At 39.8% G+C, this 18,368-nt stretch overlaps 1 protein-coding gene across 1 annotated transcript in view; it reads left to right on the forward strand.

The window, feature by feature from the left end:
* The first annotated feature begins 2,532 nt into the window (after nucleotides 1-2,532).
* Nucleotides 2,533-18,368, forward strand: part of TPP1 (tripeptidyl peptidase 1) — a 55,078-nt gene continuing 39,242 nt past the window's right edge. Inside the window, exons 1-2 of the mRNA XM_075848037.1 lie at nucleotides 2,533-2,617; nucleotides 2,962-3,042. Coding sequence (XP_075704152.1) covers nucleotides 2,607-2,617; nucleotides 2,962-3,042 — 92 coding nt within the window. The 5' untranslated portion in view covers nucleotides 2,533-2,606. The remainder of the gene's footprint in view (nucleotides 2,618-2,961; nucleotides 3,043-18,368) is intronic.

Consider the following 18,368-nt stretch of genomic DNA (forward strand, 5'->3'; position numbering starts at 1 on the left):
TGTATGGAGACATGTGATTATTATATTATTATTACTGTCTGATATACTCCTGTGTAATGTGTATGGAGACATGTGATTATTATATTATTACTGTCTGATATACTCCTGTGTAATGTGTATGGAGACATGTGATTATTATATTATTACTGTCTGATATACTCCTGTGTAATGTGTATGGAGACATGTGATTATTATATTATTATTACTGTCTGATATATTCCTGTGTAATGTGTATGGAGACATGTGATTATTATATTATTACTGTCTGATATATTCCTGTGTAATGTGTATGGAGACATGTGATTATTATATTATTATTACTGTCTGATATACTCCTGTGTAATGTGTATGGAGACATGTGATTATTATATTATTATTACTGTCTGATATATTCCTGTGTAATGTGTATGGAGACATGTGATTATTATATTATTACTGTCTGATATACTCCTGTGTAATGTGTATGGAGACATGTGATTATTATATTATTATTACTGTCTGATATACTCCTGTGTAATGTGTATGGAGACATGTGATTATTATATTATTATTGTCTGATATACTCCTGTGTAATGTGTATGGAGACATGTGATTATTATATTATTACTGTCTGATATATTCCTGTGTAATGTGTATGGAGACATGTGATTATTATATTATTATTACTGTCTGATATATTCCTGTGTAATGTGTATGGAGACATGTGATTATTATATTATTACTGTCTGATATACTCCTGTGTAATGTGTATGGAGACATGTGATTATTATATTATTACTGTCTGATATACTCCTGTGTAATGTGTATGGAGACATGTGATTATTATATTATTACTGTCTGATATACTCCTGTGTAATGTGTATGGAGACATGTGATTATTATATTATTATTAATGTCTGATATATTCCTGTGTAATGTGTATGGAGACATGTGATTATTATATTATTATTACTGTCTGATATAATCCTGTGTAATGTGTATGGAGACATGTGATTATTATATTATTACTGTCTGATATACTCCTGTGTAATGTGTATGGAGACATGTGATTATTATATTATTACTGTCTGATATACTCCTGTGTAATGTGTATGGAGACATGTGATTATTATATTATTATTACTGTCTGATATACTCCTGTGTAATGTGTATGGAGACATGTGATTATTATATTATTATTACTGTCTGATATATTCCTGTGTAATGTGTATGGAGACATGTGATTATTATATTATTATTACTGTCTGATATACTCCTGTGTAATGTGTATGGAGACATGTGATTATTATATTATTACTGTCTGATATATTCCTGTGTAATGTGTATGGAGTCATGTGATTATTATATTATTATTACTGTCTGATATATTCCTGTGTAATGTGTATGGAGACATGTGATTATTATATTATTATTACTGTCTGATATATTCCTGTGTAATGTGTATGGAGACATGTGATTATTATATTATTACTGTCTGATATATTCCTGTGTAATGTGTATGGAGACATGTGATTATTATATTATTACTGTCTGATATATTCCTGTGTAATGTGTATGGAGACATGTGATTATTATATTATTATTACTGTCTGATATACTCCTGTGTAATGTGTATGGAGACATGTGATTATTATATTATTATTACTGTCTGATATACTCCTGTGTAATGTGTATGGAGACATGTGATTATTATATTATTACTGTCTGATATACTCCTGTGTAATGTGTATGGAGACATGTGATTATTATATTATTATTACTGTCTGATATACTCCTGTGTAATGTGTATGGAGACATGTGATTATTATATTATTACTGTCTGATATATTCCTGTGTAATGTGTATGGAGTCATGTGATTATTATATTATTATTACTGTCTGATATATTCCTGTGTAATGTGTATGGAGACATGTGATTATTATATTATTACTGTCTGATATAATCCTGTGTAATGTGTATGGAGACATGTGATTATTATATTATTACTGTCTGATATACTCCTGTGTAATGTGTATGGAGACATGTGATTATTATATTATTACTGTCTGATATAATCCTGTGTAATGTGTATGGAGACATGTGATTATTATATTATTATTACTGTCTGATATACTCCTGTGTAATGTGTATGGAGACATGTGATTATTATATTATTACTGTCTGATATATTCCTGTGTAATGTGTATGGAGACATGTGATTATTATATTATTACTGTCTGATATACTCCTGTGTAATGTGTATGGAGACATGTGATTATTATATTATTATTACTGTCTGATATACTCCTGTGTAATGTGTATGGAGACATGTGATTATTATATTATTACTGTCTGATATACTCCTGTGTAATGTGTATGGAGACATGTGATTATTATATTATTACTGTCTGATATACTCCTGTGTAATCTATATGGGGTCATGTGACGGCGCAGTATATAATTAGTGTATTCTTGGTTTCAGGGGAGGGGAAGGCTGGGCTGGGCTATGTTGGGGGCGGGGTGGGCAGTCAGCTGACGATCACATGATTTACACCCAGAGGGGCGGAGACAGAGGACATGACCGAGATACAATGTAACAGTGAGAATCTCTCTGCAGGAAGCGGCCATGGAGCGCAGGTAACAAAGTATCATCCACTGCAGAAACTCTACAGCTAATGTCAGGGGCCAGATGTGTGGACCCTGGTATTAGTGTCCTGGGGGAGATGTGGCCCCTGGTATTAGTGTCCTGGGGGGACATGTGTGGCCCCTGGTATTAATGTCCTGAGGGAAATGTATGGCCCCCCGGTATTAGTGTCCTGGGGGGAGATGAGTGGCCCCTAGTATAAGTGTGTCCTGTGGCCCTGTATTCTAGGGTCTTGTAAGGGGTAGAGGTCAATCTGTGCTGGAATCCGTATTATTACGTGTCGATCAATGATCGTTATTTCCGTAAATAATAATGTTCTGCTCTTCCCCCGGGACAGGTTCTCATTCATTCTCCTCCTCTATGTCCAGCTGAACATCGCAGCTTGTGGGGTCTTTCCCGAGCCGGACCAGAGTATCAGGTCAGTGGTAGCCCCCCGTATAATATCATCATGCAGAGCGACTATACTCTACATTCCTGCACATAATAGTATATTATTCTACACACAGCCATGACTATCCTGCAGGAGAGACCAGATACGAGTCCTCTACACCCGGCTATCCTCTACAACCCTGCACATAATAGTATATTATTATACACACAGCCATGACTATCCTGCAGGAGACCAGATACCAACCGTCTACACCCGGCTATACTCTACATCCCTGTACATAATAGTATATTATTATACACCCAGCCATGACTATCCTGCAGGAGAGACCAGATACGAGTCCTCTACACCCGGCTATCCTCTACATCCCTGCACATAATAGTATATTATTATACACCCAGCCATGACTATCCTGCAGGAGGGACCAGATACGAGTCCTCTACACCCGGCTATCCTCTACATCCCTGCACATAATAGTATATTATTATACACACAGCCATGACTATCCTGCAGGAGACCAGATACCAACCGTCTACACCGGCTATACTCTACATCCCTGTACATAATAGTATATTATTATACACCCAGCCATGACTATCCTGCAGGAGAGACCAGATACGAGTCCTCTACACCCGGCTATCCTCTACATCCCTGCACATAATAGTATATTATTATACACCCAGCCATGACTATCCTGCAGGAGGGACCAGATACGAGTCCTCTACACCCGGCTATCCTCTACATCCTGCACATAATAGTATATTATTATACACACAGCCATGACTATCCTGCAGGAGACCAGATACCAACCGTCTACACCCGGCTATACTCTACATCCCTGTACATAATAGTATATTATTATACACCCAGCCATGACTATCCTGCAGGAGAGACCAGATACGAGTCCTCTACACCGGCTATCCTCTACATCCCTGCACATAATAGTATATTATACACACACAGCCATGACTATCCTGCAGGAGAGACCAGATACGAGTCCTCTACACCCGGCTATCCTCTACATCCCTGCACATAATAGTATATTATTATACACCAGCCATGACTATCCTGCAGGAGACCAGATACCAACCGTCTACACCCGGCTATACTCTACATCCCTGTACATAATAGTATATTATTATACACCCAGCCATGACTATCCTGCAGGAGAGACCAGATACGAGTCCTCTACACCCGGCTATCCTCTACATCCCTGCACATAATAGTATATTATACACACACAGCCATGACTATCCTGCAGGAGAGACCAGATACGAGTCCTCTACACCCAGCTATCCTCTACATCCCTGCACATAATAGTATATTATTATACACCCCGCCATGACTATCCTGCAGGAGAGACCAGATACGAGTCCTCTACATCCCTGCACATAATAGTATATTATTATACACACACAGCCATGACTATCCTGCAGGAGAGACAAGATACGAGTCCTCTACACCCGGCTATCCTCTACATCCCTGCACATAATATATTATTATACACCCAGCCATGACTATCCTTCAGGAGAGACCAGATACCAGTCCTCTACGCCCAGCTATCCTCTACATCTCTGCACATAAAATATTATTATACACACCGCCATGACTATCCTGCAGGAGAGACCAGATACGAGTCCTCTACACCCGGCTATCCTCTACATTCCTGCACATAATAGTATATTATTATACATACACCGCCATGACTATCCTGCAGGAGAGACCAAATACGAGTCCTCTACACCCGGCTATCCTCTACATCCCTGCACATAATATATTATTATACACCCAGCCATGACTATCCTGCAGGAGAGACCAGATACCAGTCCTCTACACCCGGCTATCCTCTACATCCCTGCACATAATAGTATATTATTATACACCCCGCCATGACTATGCTGCAGGAGAAACCAGATACAAGTCCTCTACACCCGGCTATCCTCTACATCCCTGCACATAATAGTATATTATTATACACACACAGCCATGACTATCCTGCAGGAGAGACCAGATACGAGTCCTCTACACCCGGCTATCCTCTACATCCCTGTACATAATAGTATATTATTATACACACACAGCCATGACTATCCTGCAGGAGGGATCAGATACGAGTTCTCTACATCCCTGCACATAATAGTATATTATACAAACACACACAGCCATGACTATCCTGCAGGAGAGACAAGATACGAGTCCTCTACACCCGGCTATCCTCTACATCCCTGCACATAATAGTATATCATTATACATACACAGCCATGACTTTACTGCAGGAGAGACCAGATACGAGTCCTCTACACCCGGCTATCCTCTACATCCCTGCACATAATATATTATTATACACCCAGCCATGACTATCCTGCAGGAGAGACCAGATACCAGTCCTCAACACCCGGCTATCCTCTACATCCCTGCACATAATATATTATTATACAAACCACCATGACTATCCTGCAGGAGAGACCAGATACGAGTCCTCTACACCCGGCTATCCTCTACATCCCTGCACATAATATATTATTATACACCCAGCCATGACTATCCTGCAGGAGAGACCAGATACCAGTCTTCTACACCCGGCTATCCTCTACATCCCTGCACATAATAGTATATTATTATACACACAACCATGACTATCCTGCAGGAGAGACCAGATACGAGTTCTCTACAACCCTGCACATAATAGTATATTATACACACACAGCCATGACTATCCTGCAGGAGAGACAAGATACGAGTCCTCTACACCCGGCTATCCTCTACATCCCTGCACATAATAGTATATTATTATACATACACAGCCATGACTATCCTGCAGGACAGACCAGATACAAGTCCTCTACGCCCGGCTATCCTCTACATCCCTGCACATAATAGTATATTATTATACACACACACAGCCATGACTATCCTGCAGGAGGGACCAGATACGAGCCCACTACACCGGCTATCCTCTACATCCCTGCACATAATGGTATATTATTATACATGCACAGCCATGACTATCCTGCAGGAGAGACCAGATACGAGTCCTCTACACCCGGCTATCCTCTACAACTCTGCACACAATAGTATATTATTATACACCCAGCCATGACTGTCCTGCAGGAGACCAGATACGAGTCCTCTACACCCGGCTATCCTCTACAACCCTGCACATAATAGTATATTATTATACACACACAGCCATGACTATCCTGCAGAAGGGACCAGATACGAGTCCTCTACACCCGGCTATCCTCTACAACCCTGCACATAATAGTATATTATTATACACACACAGCCATGACTATCCTGCAGGAGAGACCAGATACGAGTCCTCTACACCCGGCTATCCTCTACAACGCTGCACACAATAGTATATTATTATACACACACAACCATGACTATCCTGCAGGAGAGACAAGATACGAGTCCTCTACACCCGGCTATCCTCTACATCCCTGCACATAATAGTATATTATTATACACACAGCCATGACTATCCTGCAGGAGAGACCAGATACGAGTCCTCTACACCCGGCTATCCTCTACAACCCTGCACATAATAGTATATTATTATACATACACAGCCATGACTATCCTGCAGGAGAGACAACATACGAGTCCTCTACACCCGGCTATCCTCTACATCCCTGCACATAATAGTATATTATTATGCACACAGCCATGACTATCCTGCAGGACATACAAGATACGAGTCCTCTACACCCGGCTATCCTCTACAACCCTGCACATAATAGTATATTATTATGCACACAGCCATGACTATCCTGCAGGACATACAAGATACGAGTCCTCTACACCCGGCTATCCTCTACAACCCTGCACATAATAGTATATTATTATACATACACAGCAATGACTATCCTGCAGGAGAGACAAGATACAAGTCCTCTATACCCGGCTATCCTCACCATCCCTGCACATAATAGTATATTATTATACACACACAGCCATGACTATCCTGCAGAAGAGACAAGATACAAGTCCACTACACCCGGCTATCCTCTACAACCCTGCAAATAATAGTAAATTATTATACATGCACAGCCATGACTATCTTGCAGGAGACCAGATACGAGTCCTCTACACCCGGCTATCCTCTACGTCCCTGCATATAATAGTATATTATTATACATGCACAGCCATGACTATCCTGCAGGAGAGACAAGATACGAGTCCTCTACACCCGGCTATCCTCTACATCCCTGCACATAATAGTATATTATTATACATACACAGCTGTGACTATCCTGCAGGAGATACAAGATACGAGTCCTCTACACCCGGCTATTCCCTACATCCCTGCACATAATAGTATATTATTATACACACAGCCATGACTATCCTGCAGGAGATACCAGATACGAGTCCTCTATACCCGGCTATCCTCTACATCCCTGCACATAATAGTATATTATTATACACACAGCCATGACTATCCTGCAGAAGAGACAAGATACGAGTCCACTACACCCGGCTATCCCTCTACATCCCTGCACATAATAGTATATTATTATACACACAGCCATGACTATCCTGCAGGAGAGACCAGATACGAGTTCTCTACACCCGGCTATCCTCTACATCCCTGCACATAATAGTATATTATTATACACCCAGCCATGACTATCCTGCAGGAGAGACCAGATACGAGGCCTCTACACCCAGCTATCCTCTACATCCCTGCACATAATAGTATATTATTATACACCCAGCCATGACTATCCTGCAGGAGGGACCAGATACGAGTTCTCTACATCCCTGCACATAATAGTATATTATACACACACAGCCATGACTATCCTGCAGGAGACCACATACGAGTCCTCTACACCCATCTATCCTCTACATCCCTGCACATAATAGTATATTATTATACACACACAGCCATGACTATCCTGCAGGAGAGACCAGATACGAGTCCTCTACACCCGGCTATCCTCTACATCCCTGCAAATAATAGTATATTATTATACATACACAGCCATGACTATCCTGCAGGAGAGACCAGATACGAGTCCTCTACACCCGGCTATCCTCTACATCCCTGCACATAATAGTATATTATTATACACCCAGCCATGACTATCCTGCAGGAGAGACCAGATACGAGTCCTCTACACCCGGCTATCCTCTACATCCCTGCACATAATAGTATATTATTATACACACACAAGCATGACTATCCTGCAGGAGACCAGATACCAACCGTCTACACCCGGCTATACTCTACATCCATGCACATAATAGTATATTATTATACACACAGCCATGAGTATCCTGCAGGAGAGACCAGATACGAGTCCTCTACACCCGGCTATCCTCTACATTTCTGCACATAATAGTATATTATTATACACCCAGCCATGACTATCCTGCAGGAGAGACCAGATACGAGTCCTCTACACCCAGCTATCCTCTACATCCCTGCACATAATAGTATATTATCATACACCCAGCCATGGGATACTACACTTGGTAGAGTAGGGTCTCATTTGAAAGAGGTCGCCGTGTAGTGGCTTATACAATGTGATCAAAATGTTTACGAAGATCCTCATTATCATACATTTTATTTTGCTGAGCTGCAATCGATCAATTAAAGCAAGTGGATGTGCGGTCCAGGCTTTCTTTCTCCTCTTGGATATAGTATTCAGTAACAGTATGATGGTATTTTGTTTCTAATGCCAGTGGCAGATTGCGACGTTTCGGTCTAGGTGACATTCATCAGGCACTGAGCCGTGCTGGGCAACTGAATTGACGAGCGCTACCTTTTTTTCTATATTGGTGTGCCGGATACTCTTTTATATTTATATTTATGTTTGGGTTGGGCCCCTATCCGTGCAAAACCTCACCCTTCCACGTATCTGGTGCTATCTGAACCTTTACACAAGTATGATGGTATTATTCAGTCACTATGTGGTTATGGTGTGGAGGTATTAGTCAGTAACAGTATGGGGGTATTATTCAGTCACTATGTGGTTATGGTGTGGCGGTATTAGTCAGTAACAGTATGGGGATATTATTCAGTCACTATGTGGTTATGGTGTGGCGGTATTATTCAGTAACAGTATGGGGTAATATTCAGTCACTATGTGGTTATGGTGTGGAGGTATTATTCAGTAATAGTATGTGGGTATTAGTCAGTCACTATGTGGTTATGGTGTGGCGGTATTATTCAGTAACAGTATGGGGGTATTATTCAGTCACTATGTGGTTATGGTGTAGAGATATTATTCAGTAACAGTATGGGGGTATTATTCAGTCACTATGTGGTTATGATGTGGCGGTATTATTCAGTAACAGTATGTGGGTATTAGTCAGTCACTATGTGGTTATGGTGTGGGGGTATTATTCAGTAACAGTATGGGGGTATTACTCAGTCACTATGTGGTTATGGTGTGGAGGTATTATTCAGTAACAGTATGGGGGTATTATTCAGTCACTATGTGGTTATGGTGTGGGGGTATTATTCAGTAACAGTATGGGGGTATTATTCAGTAACAGTATGGGAGTATTATTCAGTCACTATGTGATTATGGTGTGGGGGTATTATTCAGTAACAATATGGGGGTATTATTCAGTCACTATGTGGTTATAGTGTGGCGGTATTATTCAGTAACAGTATGGAGGTATTATTCAGTAACAATATGGGGGTATTATTCAGTCACTATGTGGTTATGGTGTGGAGGTAATATTCAGTAACAGTATGGTGGTATTATTCAGTCACTATGTGGTTATGGTGTGGGGGTATTATTCAGTAATAGTATGGCGGTATTATTCAGTCACTATGTGGTTATGGTGTGAGGGTATTATTCAGTGACAGTATGGGGGTATTATTCAGTCACTATGTGGTTATGGTGTGGAGGTATTATTCAGTAATAGTATGGGGGTATTAGTCAGTCACTATGTGGTTATGGTGTGGGGGTATTATTCAGTAACAGTATGGGGGTATTATTCAGTCACTATGTGGTTATGGTGTGGCGGTATTAGTCAGTAACAGTATGGGGGTATTATTCAGTAACAGTATGGGGGTATTATTCAGTCACTATGTGGTTATGGTGTGGTGGTATTATTCAGTAACAGTATGGGGGAATTATTCAGTAACAGTATGGGGGTATTATTCAGTCACTATGTGGTTATGGTGTGGTGGTATTAGTCAGTAACAGTATGGGGGTATTATTCAGTCACTATGTGGTTATGGTGTGGTGGTATTATTCAGTAACAGTATGGGGTATTATTCAGTCACTATGTGGTTATGGTGTGGTGGTATTAGTCAGTAACAGTATGGGGGTATTATTCAGTCACTATGTGGTTATGGTGTGGTGGTATTATTCAGTAACAGTATGGGGGTATTATTCAGTCACTATGTGGTTATAGTGTGGGGGTATTAGTCAGTAACAGTATGGGGGTATAATTCAGTCCTTATGTGGTTATGGTGTGGGGTTATTATTCAGTAACAGTATGGAGGTATTATTCAGTCACTGTGGTTATGGTGTGGTGGTATTATTCAGTAACAGTATGGGGGTATTATTCAGTCACTATGTGGTTATGGTGTGGCGGTATTATTCAGTAACAGTATGGGGGTATTATTCAGTCACTATGTGGTTATGGTGTGGTGGTATTATTCAGTAACAGTATGGAGGTATTATTCAGTCACTATGTGGTTATGGTGTGGAGGTATTATTCAGTAACAGTATGGGGTATTATTCAGTCACTATGTGGTTATGGTGTGGAGGTATTATTCAGTAACAGTATGGGGGTATTATTCAGTCACTATGTGGTTATGGTGTGGTGGTATTATTCAGTAACAGTATGGGGTATTATTCAGTCACTATGTGGTTATGGTGTGGTGGTATTATTCAGTAATAGTATGGGGGTATTAGTCAGTCACTATGTGGTTATGGTGTGGGGGTATTATTCAGTAACAGTATGGGGGTATTATTCAGTCACTATGTGGTTATGGTGTGGAGGTATTATTCAGTAACAGTATGGGGTATTAGTCAGTCACTATGTGGTTATGGTGTGGAGGTATTATTCAGTAACAGTATAGGGGTATTATTCAGTCACTATGTGGTTATGGTGTGGTGGTATTATTCGGTAACAGTATGGGAGTATTATTCAGTAACAGTATGGGGGTATTATTCAGTAACAGTATGGGGGTATTATTCAGTCACTATGTGGTTATGGTGTGGTGGTATTATTCAGTAACAGTATGAAGGTATTATTCAGTCACTATGTGGTTATGGTGTGGTGGTATTAGTAACAGTATGGAGGTATTATTCAGTAACAGTATGGGGGTATTATTCAGTCACTATGTGGTTGTGGTGTGGAGGTATTATTCAGTATCAGTATTGGGGTATTATTCAGTCACTATGTGGGTATGGTGTGGTGGTATTATTCAGTAACAGTATGGGGGTATTATTCAGTCACTATATGGTTATGGTGTGGGGGTATTATTCAGTAACAGTATGGGGGTATTATTCAGTCACTATGTGGTTATGGTGTGGGGGTATTATTCAGTCACTATGTGGTTATGGTGTGGTGATATTATTCAGTAACAGTATGGGGGTATTATTCAGTCACTATGTGGTTATGGTGTGGAGGTATTATTCAGTAACAGTATGGGGGTATTATTCAGTCACTATGTGGTTATGGTGTGGGGGTATTATTCAGTAACAGTATGGGGGTATTATTCAGTCACTATGTGGTTATGGTGTGGGGGTATTATTCAGTAACAGTATGGGGGGTATTATTCAGTCACTATGTGATTATGGTGTGGTGGTATTATTCAGTAACAGTATGGTGGTATTATTCAGTCACTATGTGGTTATGGTGTGGTGGTATTATTCAGTAACAGTATGGGGGTATTATTCAGTCACTATGTGGTTATGGTGTGGTGGTATTATTCAGTAACAGTATGGGGGTATTATTCAGTCACTATGTGGTTATGGTGTGGGGGTATTATTCAGTAACAGTATGGGGGTATTATTCAGTCACTATGTGGTTATGGTGTGGAGGTATTACTCAGTAACAGTATGGTGGTATTATTCAGTCACTATGTGGTTATGGTGTGGCGGTATTATTCAGTAACTGTATGGGGGGTATTATTCAGTCACTATGTGGTTATGGTGTGGGGGTATTATTCAGTATCAGTATGGAGGTATTATTCAGTCACTATGTGATTATGGTGTGGTGGTATTATTCAGTAACAGTATGGGGGTATTATTCAGTCACTATGTGGTTATGGTGTGGAGGTATTACTCAGTAACAGTATGGGGGTATTATTCAGTCACTATGTGGTTATGGTGTGGAGGTAATATTCAGTATCAGTATGGTGGTATTATTCAGTCACTATGTGGTTGTGGTGTGGAGGTAATATTCAGTATCAGTATGGGGGTATTATTCAGTCACTATGTGATTATGGTGTGGTGGTATTATTCAGTAACAGTATGGTGGTATTATTCAGTCACTATGTGGTTATGGTGTGGAGGTAATATTCAGTATCAGTATGGGGATATTATTCAGTCACTATGTGGTTGTGGTGTGGAGGTATTATTCAGTATCAGTATTGGGGTATTATTCAGTCACTATGTGGGTATGGTGTGGTGGTATTATTCAGTAACAGTATGGGGGTATTATTCAGTCACTATGTGGTTATGGTGTGGAGGTATTCAGTAACAGTATGGGGGTATTATTCAGTCACTATGTTGTTATGGTGTGGTGGTATTATTCAGTAACAGTATGGGGGTTTTATTCAGTCACTATGTGGTTATGGTGTGAAGGTATTATTCAGTAACAGTATGGGGGTATTATTCAGTCACTATGTGGTTATGGTGTGGAGGTATTATTCAGTAACAGTATGGGGGTATTATTCAGTCACTATGTGGTTATGGTGTGGAGGTATTATTCAGTAACAGTATGGAGGTATTATTCAGTCACTATGTGATTATGGTGTGGTGGCATTATTCAGTAACAGTATGGTGGTATTATTCAGTCACTATGTAGTTATGGTGTGGGGGTATTATTCAGTAACAGTATGGGGGTATTATTTAGTCACTGTGGTTATGGTGTGGAGGTATTATTCAGTAACAGTATGGAGGTATTATTCAGTCACTATGTGGTTATGGTGTGGTGGTATTATTCAGTAACAGTATGGGGTATTAGTCAGTCACTATGTGGTTATGGTGTGGAGGTATTATTCAGTAACAGTATGGGGGTATTAGTCAGTCACTATGTGGTTATGATGTGGTGTTATTATTCAGTAACAGTATGGGGGTATTATTCAGTCACTATGTGGTTATGGTGTGGTGGTATTATTCAGTAACAGTATGGGGGTATTATTCAGTCACTATGTGGTTATGGTGTGGAGGTATTATTCAGTAACAGTATGCTGGTATTATTCAGTCACTATGTGGTTATGGTGTGGTGTTATTATTCAGTAACAGTATGGGGGTATTATTCAGTCACTATGTGGTTATGGTGTGGTGGTATTATTCAGTCACTATGTGGTTATGGTGTGGCGGTATTATTCAGTATCAGTATGGGGGTATTATTCAGTCACTATGTGGTTGTGGTGTGGTGGTATTATTCAGTAACAGTAAGGGGGTATTATTCAGTAAGAGTATGGGGGTATTATTCAGTTACTATGTGGTTATGGTGTGGAGGTATTATTCAGTATCAGTATGGGGGTATTATTCAGTCACTATCTGGTTATGGTGTGGCGGTATTATTCAGTATCAGTATGGGGTTATTATTCAGTCACTGTGTGGTTATGGTGTGGTGGTATTATTCAGTATCAGTATGGAGGTATTATTCAGTCACTATGTGGTTATGGTGTGGTGGTATTATTCAGTATCAGTATTGGGGTATTAGTCAGTCACTATGTGGTTATGGTGTGGTGGTATTATTCAGTAACAGTATGGGGGTATTAGTCAGTTACTATGTGGTTATGGTGTGGAGGTATTATTCAGTAACAGTATGGTGGTATTATTCAGTCACTATGTGGTTATGGTGTGGCGGTATTATTCAGTAACAGTATGGTGGTATTATTCAGTCACTATGTGGTTATGGTGTGGGGGTATTAGTCAGTAACAGTATGGGGGTATTATTCAGTCACTGTGGTTATGGTGTGGTGGTATTAGTCAGTAACAGTATGGAGGTATTATTCAGTCACTATGTGGTTATTGTGTGGAGGTATTATTCAGTAACAGTATGGTGGTATTATTCAGTCACTATGTGGTTATGGTGTGGTGGTATTATTCAGTAACAGTATGGGGGTATTATTCAGTCACTATGTGGTTATGATGTGGTGGTATTATTCAGTAACAGTATGGGGGTATTATTCAGTCACTGTATGGGGGTATTATTCAGTCACTATGTGGTTATGGTGTGGTGGTATTATTCAGTAACAGTATGGGGGTATTATTCAGTCACTATGTGGTTATGTGTGGTGGTATTATTCAGTAACTATATGGGGGTATTATTCAGTCACTATGTGGTTATGGTATGGTGGTATTATTCAGTTACAGTAAGGGGGTATTATTCAGTAAGAGTATGGGGGTATTATTCCGTTACTATGTGGTTATGGTGTGGGGGTATTATTCAGTATCAGTATGGGGGTATTATTCAGTCACTATGTGGTTATGTGTGGTGGTATTATTCAGTAACTATATGGGGGTATTATTCAGTCACTATGTGGTTATGGTATGGTGGTATTATTCAGTAACAGTAAGGGGGTATTATTCAGTAAGAGTATGGGGGTATTATTCCGTTACTATGTGGTTATGGTGTGGCGGTATTATTCAGTATTAGTATGGGGTGGTTATTCAGTCACTGTGTGGTTATGGTGTGGTGGTATTATTCAGTATCAGTATGGAGGTATTATTCAGTCACTATGTGATTATGGTGTGGTGGTATTATTCAGTAACAGTATGGGGGTATTATTCAGTCACTATGTGGTTATGGTGTGGCGGTATTATTCAGTAACAGTATGTGGTATTATTCAGTCACTATGTGGTTATGGTGTGGTGGTATTATTCAGTCACTATGTGGTTATGGTGTGGGGGTATTATTCAGTAACAGTATGGGGGTATTATTCAGTCACTATGTGGTTATGGTGTGGGGGTATTATTCAGTAACAGTATGGAGGTATTATTCAGTCACTATGTGGTTATGGTGTGGAGGTATTATTCAGTAACAGTATGGTGGTATTATTCAGTCACTATGTGGTTATAGTGTGGCGGTATTATTCAGTAACAGTATGGGGGTATTATTCAGTCACTATGTGGTTATGGTGTGGAGGTATTATTCAGTAACTATATGGGGGTATTATTCAGTCACTATGTGGTTATGGTATGGTGGTATTATTCAGTAACAGTATGGGGTTATTATTCAGTCACTGTGTGGTTATGTTGGTGGTATTATTCAGTAACAGTACACAGCCATGACTATCCTGCAGGAGAGACAAGATACGAGTCCTCTACACCCGGCTATCCTCTACATCCCTGTGGTTATGGTGTGGTGGTATTCAGTAACAGTATGGCGGTATTATTCATTTACTATGTGGTTATGGTGTGGCGGTATTATTCAGTAACAGTATGGGGGTATTATTCAGTCACTATGTGGTTATGGTGTGGGGGTATTATTCAGTAACAGTATGGGGGTATTATTCAGTAACAGTATGGGGGTATTATTCAGTCACTATGTGGTTATGGTGTGGCAGTATTATTCAGTAACTGTATGGGGGTATTATTCAGTCACTATGTGGTTATGGTGTGGGGGTATTATTCAGTAACAGTATGGGGGTATTATTCAGTCACTATGTGGAGATGGTGTGGGGGTATTATTCAGTAACAGTATGGTGTTATTATTCAGTAACAGTATGGGGGTATTATTCCGTCACTATGTGGTTATGGTGTGCAGGTATTATTCAGTAACAGTATGGGGGTATTATTCAGTCACTATGTGGTTATGGTGTGGAGGTATTATTCAGTGACAGTATGGGGGTATTATTCAGTCACTATGTGGTTATGATGTGGTGTTATTATTCAGTAACAGTATGGGGGTATTATTCAGTCACTATGTGATTATGGTGTGGAGGTATTATTCAGTAACAGTATGGGGGTATTACTCAGTCACTATGTGGTTATGGTGTGGTGGTATTATTCAGTAACAGTATGGTGATATTATTCAGTAACAGTATGGGGGTATTATTCAGTCACTATGTGGTTATGGTGTGGAGGTATTCAGTAACAGTATGGAGGTATTATTTAGTCACTATGTGGTTATGGTGTGGTGATATTATTCAGTAACAGTATGGGGGTATTATTCAGTCACTATGTGGTTATGGTGTGGCGGTATTATTCAGTAACTGTATGGAGGTATTATTCAGTCACTATGTGATTATGGTGTGGTGGTATTATTCAGTAACAGTATGGTGGTATTATTCAGTCACTATGTGGTTATGGTGTGGTGGTATTATTCAGTAACAGTATGGGGTATTATTCAGTCACTATGTGGTTATGGTGTGGTGGTATTATTCAGTAACAGTATGGGGGTATTAGTCAGTCACTATGTGGTTATGGTGTGGTGGTATTATTCAGTAACAGTATGGGGGTATTATTCAGTCACTATGTGGTTATGGTGTGGTGGTATTATTCAGTCACTATGTGGTTATGGTGTGGTGGTATTAGTCAGTAACAGTATGGGGTATTATTCAGTCACTGTGGTTATGGTGCGGTGGTATTATTCAGTAACAGTATTGGGGTATTATTCAGTCACTATGTGGTTATGGTGTGGAAGTATTATTCAGTAACAGTATGGGGGTATTATTCAGTCACTATGTGGTTATGGTGTGGTGATATTATTCAGTAACAGTATGGGGGTATTATTCAGTCACTATGTGGTTATGGTGTGGAGGTATTATTCAGTAACAGTATGGAGGTATTATTCAGTCACTATGTGGTTATGGTGTGGGGGTATTAGTCAGTAACAGTATGGGGGTATTATTCTGTCACTATGTGGTTATGGTGTGGAGGTATTATTCAGTAACAGTATGGGGGTATTAGTCAGTCACTATGTGGTTATGGTGTGGCGGTATTTGTCAGTAACAGTATGGGGGTATTATTCAGTCACTATGTGGTTATGGTGTGGAGGTATTATTCAGTAACAGTATGGGGGTATTATTCAGTCACTATGTGGTTATGGTGTGGTGGTATTATTCAGTAACAGTATGGGGGTATTAGTTAGTCACTATGCGGTTATGGTGTGGTAGTATTATTCAGTGACATTATGGGGGTATTAAGTCACTATGTGGTTATGGTGTGGCGGTATTATTCAGTAACAGTATGGTGGTATTAGTCAGTCACTATGTGGTTATGGTGTGGTGGTATTATTCAGTAACAGTATGGGGGTATTATTCAGTCACTGTGGTTATGGTGTGGTGGTATTATTCAGTAACAGTATGGGGGTATTATTCAGTAACACTATGGGGGTATTATTCAGTAACAGTATGGGGGTATTATTCAGTCACTATGTGGTTATGGTGTGGTGGTATGATTCAGTAACAGTATGGGGGTATTATTAAGTCACTATGTGGTTATGGTTTGGAGGTATTATTCACATAGTGACTGAATAATACCCCCATACTGTTACTGAATAATACCTCCACACCATAACTACATAGTGACTGAATAATACCCCATACTGTTACTGAATAATACCCCCACACCATAACCACATAGTGACTGACTAATACCCCCATACTGTTACTGAATAATACCACCACACCATAACCACATAGTGACTGAATACCCCCATACTGTTACTGAATATTACCCCAATACTGTTACTGATTAATACCACCATACTGTTACTGAATAATACCACCACACCATAACCTCATAGTGACTGACTAAAACCCCCATACTGTTACTGAATAATACCTCCACACCATAACCACATAGTGACTGAATAATACCCCCATACTGTTACTGAATAATACCACCACACCATAACCACATAGTGACTGAATAATACCTGCATACTGATACTGATTAATACCACCACACCATAACTACATAGTGACTGAATAATACCGCCATACTGTTACTGAATAATACCTCCACACCATAACCACATAGTGACTGAATAATACCGCCATACTGTTACTGAATAATACCACCACACTATAACCACATAGTGACTGAATAATACCCCCATACTGTTACTGAATAATACCGCCACACCATAACCACATAGTGACTGAATAATACCACCATACTGTTACTGAATAATACCACCACACCATAACCACATACTGACTGAATAATACCTCCATACTGTTACTG

Source organism: Rhinoderma darwinii, unplaced genomic scaffold (genome assembly GCF_050947455.1).
Source record: "Rhinoderma darwinii isolate aRhiDar2 unplaced genomic scaffold, aRhiDar2.hap1 Scaffold_1581, whole genome shotgun sequence".
Taxonomy (NCBI): Eukaryota; Metazoa; Chordata; class Amphibia; order Anura; family Rhinodermatidae; genus Rhinoderma; species Rhinoderma darwinii.